At 62.6% G+C, this 12,313-nt stretch overlaps 2 protein-coding genes across 2 annotated transcripts in view; one reads left to right on the top strand and one right to left on the bottom strand.

Annotated features, from left to right (window-relative positions):
• PHOX2A (paired like homeobox 2a) overlaps nucleotides 1-1,344 on the top strand; it is a 6,461-nt gene extending 5,117 nt beyond the window's left edge. Inside the window, exons 5-6 of the mRNA XM_017731638.1 lie at nucleotides 855-932; nucleotides 1,235-1,344. Coding sequence (XP_017587127.1) covers nucleotides 855-932; nucleotides 1,235-1,344 — 188 coding nt within the window. The remainder of the gene's footprint in view (nucleotides 1-854; nucleotides 933-1,234) is intronic.
• Nucleotides 716-12,025, bottom strand: INPPL1 (inositol polyphosphate phosphatase like 1; the record flags this gene model as incomplete). Its single annotated transcript, XM_017731639.1, has 27 exons — nucleotides 716-3,429; nucleotides 3,896-4,014; nucleotides 4,106-4,829; nucleotides 4,901-5,050; nucleotides 5,431-5,515; nucleotides 5,586-5,741; nucleotides 5,834-5,921; nucleotides 6,019-6,107; nucleotides 6,220-6,333; nucleotides 6,446-6,535; nucleotides 6,629-6,710; nucleotides 6,789-6,877; nucleotides 6,961-7,060; nucleotides 7,136-7,274; nucleotides 7,366-7,462; nucleotides 8,015-8,132; nucleotides 8,494-8,690; nucleotides 8,769-8,871; nucleotides 9,123-9,229; nucleotides 9,441-9,591; nucleotides 9,777-9,875; nucleotides 10,217-10,306; nucleotides 10,514-10,604; nucleotides 10,679-10,816; nucleotides 10,904-11,024; nucleotides 11,109-11,259; nucleotides 11,942-12,025. Coding segments are annotated over 27 exons (3,663 nt in total), but the record flags the coding sequence as incomplete, so codon positions are not given.
• Between the last annotated feature and the right edge of the window lie 288 nt (nucleotides 12,026-12,313).

Genomic DNA, 12,313 nt, shown 5'->3' on the forward strand with positions numbered 1-12,313 from the left:
AGACACACATCTCCCCAGCAGACTCCCCCCCCCTCAATGGGCTGTGCCGCTGGGCTGGGGGCGAGGAAGCACTTTATGGGGGGGCTCTGGGGGCCACGGGGTGCGCAGTGCCGGGGAGTCCAGCACGGAGACGCCCCTTGGGGTGGGGAGGAGTTGATTTCCCCCAAATCCTGCCTGCTGACATGGATTCCCCCCCAGCAGCACCCTGGCGGGAAGAAGACACACCCCCCCACCCCCTTCCCCCCCCGAAGACTTTGGGGAGTAAACGCAGGGCTGGGAGGTTCAGAACTCACCTGCATTGCTGCAGGCATTGCCAATGGGGACGGGGCACCAAAACTGCTGGGGGTGAGGTGGCCTCCCTGAGGGGGCTGTTGTGAGATGGACCACCCGGAGCAGCCAGTGGGATGTCTCGGAGTAGCCACGACCCCTTGCCAGCAGCAGGCTGGTGGGAGCTCGGGTGCAGCTGGGACCCCCCCGCCCATCCCTGCCCAAAGGGTCCCCGAGGGGCGGTGGTGCTGGTGGGCCCCTCGTGCCCAGCCACCCACTACACTGGTGCTGCCATGCTGGTGGGCTTCATGGTGAGGATGCTGGCAGCCCACCCACGTGTCCCTGTTCCCCCTGTATCCCTCCCAGTCCCCCCCGAGGTGGGTTCCCCACGTTTTTTTGTTTTTTAACCATTCTGTAATTTATTACCCACATTTGCAAATGCCACCAATCCAAATTAAACTTAATTTATTGACGCTGCTGCTGGCCCTCAGCCCTTGCTGCACCCCACCCCCACCTAGGGCTGCAGGGGTGGGGGTGCTGCATAGTCCCCACCCCTAAACCCTCTGAAACCCACCAGAACCCCCCAGGTGATGCCACGGACCCCCAGCACCTTAGGGATTATTTTGGCTGCTCCCCACTTGAAGACCCCAAGCAGCTGCAGGAAGGTGAGGGGGCACCCCATGGGAAACCCCCTCAAGTGGGGTGAGGAGAGGGATGCCCCACACAGGCCCCTGGCCTCTAAAGACCTTTTGGGCGGTGATAATGAACAAGGTCTTGCGGGCATTGGGATGGGGACAAGAAGCATGCGAGGCTATTGGGGGAGCAGTCTGAGGTACACAAGGTGGGCAAGGAGACAAAGGACCTGGTCCCCACCTTGCTGGGACCAGTACAGCCAGCTTGGGAGGGTCACAGATCATGCTGGGACGCAGTTCTTCACCCTGGTTCCCCATCTTGCCCCCCTCCCCAGACCCTTCCCCACCTCCCCACACTGAGAGCTCCATCACACCCATTGCAAGAAACATGACAAAAATCACTCCAGATTTACCAAACACTGGGCACAACAAGATGGGGGTTTAGTGGGGGAAGTTCACACCGAACACCCCAGTTACAAACAGAGGGGGGACGTTGGGGGATGCCAGGGGGGCCTGGCCCATCCTTCATCTCAGCCGGAGTGGGGGGATGTGGGGTGTGGGGTAGCATCCCCCCCATCCCCCCTGGGGACAGGGAGAGCCTGGGGGGGGGCATCCCAGTGGGGAAGGCACGGTGGGAGGACCCCTGTCCTGGGGACCCCCACCCTGGGGGCCCTCCCAGAAGGACACTTGGCAAGGCTGGGGGCTGAGCACCCACAAGGGGACCCGGCTGCCAGCCCTGCTGCCCCCAAGGGCAACACAAACCCCGGGGGGATGGACCCAGCAAGTACCTAATGGGCAAACTGGGTGGGAGTGGGGGTATGCCCCGGAGGCACTGGTGGTGTGGGGTGGGCTCTGGGGGAAGGCACTGATCTGGCTCTGCTCTGGCAGGATTCCTGGGCTGGGGATGGGACTCCCAGCACAGGGACAGGCACTCCCAGAGTGGGGATGGGGACCCCACCACACAGGAATGGGACTCCTGTGGTGGGGACAGGGACTCTGGGGGTGGGGACAACACCCACCCAGGTGGGGACGGAATCCCCAGTATGGGGAAGATAGGAGCCCTGGGGACAGAACCTCTGGGTGGGATGGACCCTCAGGGTGGTGGTGGGACCCCTGGGGATGGGAGCAGCACCCCCAAGGTGGGGACAGGACCCCCAGGGTGGGAACAGGACCCTCAGGGATGTGGGACAGGCACCCCTAGGGCAGGTCCCATCCCCATGGTGGGGATGGGACTCCCAGGACTGGCGACAGGGACCCCTGTGGTGGGGACAGGGCTGGAGATGGAACCCCCGGAGGTAGGGGCAGGGACCTATGGGGAGAGGACAGGAACTCCCAGGGATGGGGACAGCACATCCAGGGTAGGGATGGGGATCATCAGGGTGAGGGTAGAACTCCTGATGTGCAAAGAGAATGTGCAGGGTGGGGACAGGATCCTACAGAATTGGGACAGGGACCTACAGCAGGGGGATGGGACCCCCAGGGATGGTGACAGGCACCCCCTGGTGCCACCTTCCAGGGTGGGAGTGAGACATCCACGTTGGGAACAGGGACCCTCGGGGGGATAGGTGCCCTGGGGTGGGGACAGGGATGCCCAGGGTGGAGACAGGAACCCTCACAGTGGGGAATGGGATGTTCAGGGTGGGAACAAGATCCTTAGAGGTGGGGATGGGGACCCTGAGCTCTGACTAGTGCTGTCCATGGGGGCAGGCTGAGCTATCCCATCCCATCCCATCCCATCCCAGGCATCATGAAGGCACTTGGGTTGAGACACGACTTTGCTCAGAGCCTCCTCCTTCTAGCTGTGAGGGGCCATGGGGGGAGCCAGGATCCCAGGGTTACCCTCAAACACCCCCTCCCCTATCCCTTCTCCCAATAAATAAAAAATAACTTAAATATGAGGGCGCCCTGTAGGAACCCTCATGTGAAATTATCTGACCAGGACCCACCACCCTGCTGTCCCCCCATGCCCCCTTCCCACGCCATTACCCCACATCCAGGGTGGGGGGTGGGCTGTGGAGGTCCGGGGGCTTCCACTGGCTGCTGGTGATGGTGGGATGAATGTATGCAGGATGTCGGACTGTGGGATGAAGGATCCTCAGCTGCAGGATGCACGGCTGCAGGATCTGGGATGCATATCCATGGGGCCCAGGATATGTGGCCGCAGGATACTGGGCTGCGGACACATGGCCACAGGATCTGAGAGATCTGGGATGCACAGCCGCAGGATCCGGGATGCACAGCTGCAGGATGCTGGGCCACAGGGTCCGGGATATGTGGCAGCAGGATGCAGAATGCACAGCCACGGGATCCAGGATGTGCATCTGTGGGACACAGGATGCTGGGCCGCAGGACACAGGACTGCAAGGTCTGGGATGCATGGCTGCAGGGTTTGGGATGCTGGGCCATGGGATGCACGGGATGCTGGACGTGCGGTGGCAGCTACTTGCGGAGCTGGAGGCTCTCCAGAAGGACGCGCTTGTGGCCAGGCTCCAGCACTCCAGCCTCCTCCAGGTCCTCCTCTGTGATGTCACTGGGAATGAGACACAAATGTGGGGCTCTCTGCCCCCGAGGGGCACCCCAGCCTCGGGTGGGGTCCCCACCTGGGGGTGTTAGAGCCCCCACTTGGGTTGCTGGGTGCCCCCTCAGGCTCCATCCTGTCCCTGCTGTGGCGTTTCGTGACCCTCAGGGGGCAGTGGGGATCCCCAGAGACAAAGGGCACCTTGGGGCAGCTGGGACCCCTGAGAGCAATGGGGCCCCCCTCAGGGCAGCACAGAACCTTTGGGGGCAGTTGGGACCTCCAGGGGAAGCAGGGACCCTCAGCGGGTAGTGGGGAACCCCCAGGGACAGTGGGGACCATCAAGGGCAGCACCCCCACGGACCTCCGCAGAACCCAGGCATCACTGACACCCGGGGGAAGACACAGACCCGCTAGGTTGGCCAGGCTGGTGGTGGGAGTGGGTGGGGGTCCCTCCCCACCGTTTTGGGGGGCTGCTCACCTGAGGAACTCCAGGTCATCCCAGCCATTGCGCACCAGCCCCTCCTCGTACCGCTCCAGCCCCAGCGCCCGCAGCCACTCGCCCACACCGGGCACGGCGCCCACACCACGGCCCAGCGCCTGCACCCCAACAGCCTCAGCACCATGGGGCCCCCAAAAGGGAGCCCCAGCTGAGGTGCTGAGGACCCCTGCCCACCCTGTTATCACCCACCTCCTCAGCAAGGTCCTCCTGGATGCTCTCCTGGATGGAGTGGGGAGGGAAGGCAAGGGGGCGGCCATAGTCGGGGTGCAGGCAACGGGGAGGCAGCCCCGCCTTGGCCAGCAGTGGCGGTGGGGGGACCACTCTCCCCTTCCCACCCCCGTAGTCCACCTCACTCAGCGTCTTGGCCATCTGCAGCACGGAGCAGGAACGGTCATCCAGCAGCCCTCCTGGCAGCCCCCCAGGAGTGGGCAGGCCCCCAACTGCAGGCAGCCCCCCGGTAACAGGCGTCCCACCAGCCCCCTCCATCCCAAATCCAGCCCTGGCGGCTGGGGGTGGCCGGGGGTGCAGCTTGGGTAGCGGAGCCTCTCCAAAGGCAGGAGGGTGGGATTTGGGGTCTTCACACCCAGTGGACACTGGCAGCTCCTTGGGGATGCCAAAGAAGGTGTTTGGGGGGAGCTCCAGCTCCCGCGGCAGTGGCGGCGGGGGAAAATCCGGCGGCGGCAGGTTGAGGGTGCCAAGGTCCTCTTCCTCATCACTCTCGCCACCCCGGCTTGCCGAGGGGCACCGGCAGCGCTCCGGCACTGCCAGCTGCACCTTGGCCTTGGGGGGCTTGCCAGGGTCCCCCGGCACCAGCAGCTGGTGGGGGACGCCCTCCAGCACGTAGTATGCTGGGTTGTTGAAGCTGTTCTTCAGGGGACCCCCTGACAGCTCTGGCACTGCCTCCGCCTTGGACCTGCGGGCACAGGGGTGAGCATGGCACCCCCAGACCGCTCCCCCTCCCTAGCCCTGCCCATACTCCCTCACCGGCTTGGGGTAGCCTCATCCCTGGGGGGGCCGCGGTGTGCGGCAGGGGGCCGCGGTGCTGCTGCAGTGCTGCTCTTCTCAGGCTCCTCTGGGAGCTTTGCCAGAGTGGTGGTGGGGGGCTCAGCACTGGTGGGCTTCCGCCCTGCAGACCTGGCAACAGGAGGTGTTGGGTGGCCCATGGGGCTTGAACCTCCGCAATGGGTTCAGACCCCGAGGACACCCAGGACAAGGTTCAGACCCCGTGGAATGAGTCTCAGCAGCCCAAGTCAGGGCTCAGATGCCCAGGATGGGGCTCAGCCCTTCAGCACAGGGTTCAGTCACCAAAACACAGCCAGCGCCACATTTGGAGGCTGAGAGCCCCATCCCTGCCCTGTATGGCACAGAAGTGACACCTGGACTGTCCCCAGTCACATCCCACACACCAACCCAGAGGAATGCTCTGAGCAGTACCTGTGCTCAGGTGAATCCCTGAGACCTCCTGGCCCACAGGAACCGGTGCCCCCCACCCTGCCGAGCCCCGTCCCCCATACTTGGCATAGTCCTGGGTGGCCCTGGCACCTGGCGGCACCTTCCCTTTGCTGGCTGTCGTCTCATCCTTATCGACGCTGATCCACTCTGCCAGGGGACAGGGGCTCAGCAGTGGAGTCCTGTCCCCACCATCCCCCCTAGGGTGAGGGGTCCTCACCATAGAGCCTCTCGCGGGTGCCCAGGCGCTCCGTGGGCACCCGGACCTTCATGGAGCCACGGATGTTGCCTGTCTCCTCACCGCGGTGGGACAGGTAGGTGAGGAACTGCTGCGCTGTGCTGCCAATCATCGACTTCAGGGCAATGACACACTCCCCTGGGGGTGACAGTGGGGGAAGTTGGGCGTCTGCACCCCACAGACCCCCTGGTGATGGGGCAATGCTAGGGGGTGCTGGAGTGGACACTCACCGTAGGACTCGTAACCGTCAAGGGATTTGACAGTGAGCAGGAGATGCTGGTCCTGCAGGTACTCAATCTCGGAGAGGATGGGCTTCAGCTGTGGCCAAGGGGATGGGGTGCTGGCACTGAGTGGGGGTCTCCCTGCCTGCAGCTTTCCCCAGCACCCACCCTGTCAGTCCCCAGCCCCTCCTCACCGTGGGCAGCTGCCGGGAAGACCACTGCACCTTGAGGAAGTTGATGTTGTCACTGCTCTGGCTGTCGTTCTCGAAGCTCTTCTTGAATTCTGTGGTGGTAGAGGGAGATGGCATCACCACATCAGCCTCCCAGGACCCCATGAGCTTCCTGGGACCCCTCTAAAGCCCTTTGGGACCTCCCACTGCTATCCCAGCCCTCACCTTCCAGGCAAGTAGAATAGAACTCGATGAAAAACTTGGTTCGACTGGATGTCTTCACAATGGCCTCTATGCTCTCAAACTCGATGTATGCCTGCTCTGAGGACTTGGAAAGCCCTCCATGGAGAAGCAAGGCATTGGAATCCCCCTGGGACCTCCCCACTTAGAGGGAGAGGTTGGACCATGGAGGGGTGGGGGGACAGCAAAGTATCCCCATGGGCATAGGCACCTTTCTTGGAAACGAACTGGGATGTCACTCCCACTTCAAAGGAGCCGAAGACAGGCGAGTGGTCACTGGTGACAATGTCATCTGTGCACCCTGCAGCCAGTGCAGATGGGGAAGCAGTCAGGATGGAAGGGGGACTGTCCCCAGAACAGGGAGGAGGGTGCTGGGGGTGGTAACACTGCTCACCGTAAGCATTGCAGTTGACGTGAGTCTCAGGGTAAGACTTCCAGAGGATGCGGTCGCACCAGGACGGCACGTTGGTACGCACCTGGCGGGGGGGGGAGCGGGTGGGGGTTCAGATTGGGGTGTCCTCCACTCCCCTGACTCCCCCTGCCCCAGCACCTACCCCCGTGGGCTTCTGCTTGTGCCAGACATAGGTGTCCCGGGAGCCTCGCTCATAGCGGTATGTTGGGGGGAAGGTGATCTCCTCCTCACCTGCAGGGACAGCAGTGGGTCAGGACAGTCCCAACAGCAGGGGCTGCACCCCCAGACCGTCTTGGAGCCCCCCTAGTCCTCACCGAAGCGCAGGAACACTTTGTGCTTCTCCTTCTCCAGGTTGAGCTGGTCCACCTTCAGCAGCGGCTCCAGCTCCTTGCGGCTGATGTAGTTGAGGATCTCCTGCAGGAACAGAGGGGCTGGCACTGGGCTGGGAAGGAGACCCTGACACCCCCACCCCCACCCCCTTTCCCAGACCTGGATGTCCATGTCTAGGCGGTAATTGAGGTCCCCGAACCAGAAGAGGTGGGTGAAGCGAAGGGAGATGTCAAAGGAGCTCAGCTGCTTATCCCCCAGTGAGAGCAGGCGCAGGATGTCCAGGTAGTTCTGGTTCCTCCTGAAGCACAGGACACAGGGATAGTGTATCACAGACATGGGGACAGGGGCAACAGCCCTCTCCTGGCCCAGCCCAGGGTGGGGGTGCTCACCGTGCAGTCTTCTCATTGCCGGAGGTCAGGTGGCAGTTGACAAAGCCAAAGGAGGTGCCATTGAACATGAAGGAGACACCCACAGCGCCTTTGTTCCCTGTGAGGAAATGGGGACATGGGATGGGATCAGGCAACCCCTGATCCTCCCTCAGGGATGGGCACCCAGCCGGCTCCAGGTCACGGTGATGGGGCACAGTCCCCACCTGGCCAGCCAGCACGAGCACGTGCAGCCTGGCACACACCCAGAGCCTTCCTCACGAAACACAGCCCCCCAGAGTCCCCCTCGTGTCAAGCACACTCATGCACAGCCTCCTCATGCAACACAAACGTTCCCAGAGCCTTCCCTGTGCACTGCACATAAAGCCCTCCTCGTGAGACACACACACAAACCCCTCCTCATGCAACACACGTGCTCTGGGACCCCTCCCTGTGCATCAACAAGACCCCTCCTTGTGCAACACACACACTGGGACCCCTCCCCATGCAATGCCCACATACCAGGACTCCTCATCATGCAAGGTACACATGCTGACACTCCTCCTCATGCAACACATGCAACAACAGAACCCCCCCACGAGGCAGGTACCCCAGGACCCCCCCAGTGCAGTGCACACTCCCTGTGTCCCTCTAGGCCCTGCTGTGCCCCTACCCAAGGTGTTGGCGATCCCTGTCTTGACGCTGGAGGTGCTGACGTGGCTGATGCGGTTCTCATGCTCTGGCTTCACCAGCACCACCACCTTGATGTTCCACAGGGACTGCATGGCCACCTGTGGGTGCCAGCACCCTCAGCCCCCTGCCAGCATGTGCTGGGGCCTCTGGTGCATCCACAGTGGATGCTCATTACTGCTTCATCCCAGCCTCTCCCACCAAAGGCTGTTCCCCAGGGAATCCCACCACCATCAACCAGTATCCACAGCTACCCAGCACCAGGAGAGCACCCCAAAATACCTGGTGTCAGCAGACCTGGAGCACCCACAGCCACCCAGCACCACGAGAGCACCCCCAAACAGCCAGTGTCACAGAGCCAGAGCACAGCGAACCCCGGGACACTGAGCATCACACACCTCCACCACCCACCGGTGCCTGCACCCACAGCCCCCAGGGTCCCCTGGACCCCCTGGTTCTTACCGGGCGGTATTCAACCTCTGTGAAGTCCTTGAGGACAGTGCGCAGAAAGTCCACCCACTCCTTGTCCCCCAGGGAATTCTCCTGGGTGCCGAAGACGTAGATGTCATGCGGTATGGCCATCGTCACCTCATCCAGGGTCTTGCCCAACCCCTTGGAGGTGATCCACGAAGTGATGTTCTTCGGGGGGGGAACACTGCCTGCAGGGGGTACAGCACAGTTAGGGGGGACCCCAGGGCCTTGACACCCCACTGTGGGCCGCCCCCGACCCCGCTCACCCATGTTCCAGGTGCCAATGAAGACAGAGATCATGTCAGGCTCGTCCTGGTGAGAATGCTTGTTCTTCATCAGCTGCAGGAGCTGGCAAAAGGCCTCGCGCTTCTGCAGGAGGGGGCAGTGAGGGGGGGCAGAGAGGCTACCCACAACCCTCTCCAGCCCCCCTGCTTTGGCTCAGCCAAACTTGGCATCTTCAGGGCATGGAGGATTGCCTCAGGGACATCACCCAGCCATCAGGCACCAGTACCCAGCGCCTGTCCCCAAGCCTTACCAGGGCCCAGGGGTTAGATCCTGCCCCACCCCATCCCCACAAGGGACCCCTTGTGCCCTGCCACCCCCAGCTGAGCATTACCCACCCGGGCACTGACAAAAACGAAGTCTTTCCGTTGCGTTTTATCCTTTTCCTTCTCAAAAACGATGCCCAGTTTGTTCTGCACCCGCTGCGACTTGATCAGCTGCCGGACTGGCAAGGAGTGGCAAGAACTGGGAGGGTGCTGGGTGCCAGCTGGGTGCTGCAACCCCCCCAGTCCATGCTTTGGGGGACCCCCAGGATGGGAACACCCCCGGCATGAGGAAATCCCCCAGATTCCAGCCCACCGAGCCCCACAGGGATGCTCCCCAGCACAAAGGCAGTTCCACGCGTGCTGGGGCCCCCCAGATGCCTCCCCACTCACTCTTGTCATGGGTGAAGGTGTTCCAGTCCTCCTGGGAGTCCTTCTGCTTCTTCAGCACCACTAGCTTCCCCCCCTCCACATCCACGCTCAGCGTGTACTTCTGTGACTTCCCAATCTTGGTCAGGTCTCCCAGGGTGATATCCAGCTTCACCTGCCAGGGGACACTGGGATGAGGGAGGACACAGGGGAGACCCTAGCACCCAATCTGGCATCTGACCTCCCCCAGAGACACCTAGGAGTCTGTGCCCTCAGTGTCACACCAGAGGCACTCAGCTGATGCCGAAATCCCCTCAAAACTCCAAAACTGGGCAGGGCAGAGGGTAGGGTAGGGCTCACCTCAAATGTCTGCACTGGGATGCTCTTGGCCTTGCGGGACAGGGGCTGGGGGTTGGTGGCGGGGGTGGCCGAGCTCATCTCCTGCAGGGCTTTCAGTGCCTGCCAGAGCCCCCAGCAGGGTCAGCCAAGAGTTCACCAGTCCCCCCAGCTCCACCAACCCCCCCAGTCCCACCAATGTTCCAAGCCCCGCCAGCCCTCACAGTCCACAGGGCACCAATGGCCCCCTCAGCTCTACCAGCACCAGCTCCACTGGCCCTCCCCAGTCCCTCTGGTGCCTCAATCCCACAAGCCCATCTCCAGACCCCCAGCTCCACCAGCCTAGCAATCCCTGTCAGCTGCCCCAGTCCCACCAGTGCCCTCAGCCCCACAGCCCCTCCAGTTCATCCAGACCCCTCAGGACACCCTCATCAGGCCATCCACTCCTGCATCCCCAGCCTCACCTTCTTCTCGATGGAGGACAGGAAATCTTTCAGCACAGAGAGTTTCAGCACCAGGCTCTCCAGCTCCTGCTCTCCGCTCTGCCCTGCTGTCTGGAACCCCCAGCAGGTCACCCCAGCACTGGGATGTGAACCCCACACCACCACAGATCCTCCCTCCCCACCCCAAGCGGCAGGGTCCCTGGGATGGGGTAGGATGCTGGGTATTTCTCCACAGGCTTTCCCACCACCCACGGTGGGGTCTGTGGGTGCAGACCATGGTGGGGGGTTGCCACTGCTGTGTCCCCATATTCCCCTCACCTGCTGCAGGATCTTGGAGACCATGGGGGAGCTCTGCTGGTCAAACACCTTGGAGAGGATCTCCAGCCCTGCCAACACCTTGTCCACCTCACTGGAGGGGCAAGAGGAGCCAGCTCAGTGGGTGGCACAGCTGTCCCTCCATCTGCCCCAGCGTCCAGCACCCACCTGTGCAGCCGTTTGCAGGAGGTGACGAGGGTTTTGTTGAGGTGGGGGAGGCTGTTAGCCCCTCCCTTCACCGCCTCCAGGTCCAGGGTGTAGCTGCCCTTCAGGTACTCGTGGGAGATGCTGCTGAGCCCATTGGTGCTACAGACAAAGCACTCAGGGGGTAAGAGCCAGCAGGGAGGAGCAGGGGACAGACAGGGCACAGGCAGGAGACAGACAGACCCTCACCTCTCCACTGGCCCCTCCGGCACAGATGGTCCCAGGCCAGTGGGGCTGAGCCCCACTGAGCTGCCAGAGAAACTGGTGGAGCCAGAGCGCGGTGGCAACGGCGGCTTCTCATCCTCTCCATCTGCAATGGGGCAATAAGGGGCCAGTCACCACCACCCCAGGGGCCTCAGGACCCTATTCACCCGCCCATGTCACCCTGCCATACCCGAGTAGTCCCTGTCCTCCGCGGTCTCCTTCTCTTTCTCCCTCTCGACAGGGAAGAGCAGGGTGCAGACCAGCCCCTGGTTGGGCTGCAGGTACAGGGCAATCAGCTCGCTGAGCGTCTTGAAGCGCCGGACCTGCACCCCCTGTGACGTCTGTGGGGACGTGGAGACACCAGGGCCATCAGTGCCTGCAGCCAGCATCACTGGACCCCCCAGGTGGAGACACCACCAAGCAGGGAACCCACCACCCAGGGATGCCACCATGCAGGGACCCCCAGGCAGGGATGACACCTTGCAAGGATCCCCTCATGCAGAGCTGCCACCATGCAGGGATGTTCCCATGAAGAGACACCCACACAGGGACCCCCTCATGCAGAGACTCCCATGAAGATATCCTCCCACACAGAGATGCCACCGTGCAGGAACGCCTCCATGCAGGGGCCCCCATGCAGGATGGGGGGCTGACCCCACAGCCTCCCGGTGGAGAGCAGGCCCTGGTGCAATGGAGCCTGCAGGGCTGGTAGGTGGGCTGGCAGGGTGCAGGCAGCAGCCATCCCTTGGCCTCCTCCCTCCCAGGAGCAGCTTTTCCTGCCTGCCTGGGCAGCACAAAGAGGGTTCTGTTGCTCTAAAAATACCCGGTGCCACAGCCAGCCAAGACGAGCACAGCCAAGCCATCTGGCACAGTCGGGCACGCATGTGGCACTGGGCCAGGGCTGAGCCCAGCACAGCCAGAGAGACAGGCAAACTCACGGCATGAGGTCAACACTGAGCACTGCTGAGCTGGAGACCCCCACTGCCCGTGAGCCACAGGGTGTCCCATGCCTGCGCTGCCCACCTGCACAGCCAGGAAATCCTCCTCGTCCGGCAGGATGCGGTAGGTGTGGACGTGTTTCTGGAACCTGTGGCAGCAGGGAGGGCATCAGGGTGCTGGTGGGTGGGTGGCATCCCCCCACCTGCCTGCATGGCCCCCACCAGCCCCAAAGGGATGCCCAGTACTCGTCCAGCCAGACCCCTACTTCACCAGCACTCACAATGAGGAGCTCCAATACCGCTATCCCCCATGGCATGCAAGGAGCTGACAGGGAAACCCATGGAAAACCCACGGGAAAATGCTTGCAGGACAGGTACTGGGAGTCCTGGATAGGTGCTGAGAGTCCCAGAGGGACTCCCCCACTTGCTCTGACCCCACCATTGCTGCCCTGGCACC

The sequence above is a fragment of the Corvus brachyrhynchos genome, unplaced genomic scaffold (assembly GCF_000691975.1).
Source record: "Corvus brachyrhynchos isolate BGI_N302 unplaced genomic scaffold, ASM69197v1 scaffold3, whole genome shotgun sequence".
Lineage (NCBI taxonomy): Eukaryota > Metazoa > Chordata > Aves > Passeriformes > Corvidae > Corvus > Corvus brachyrhynchos.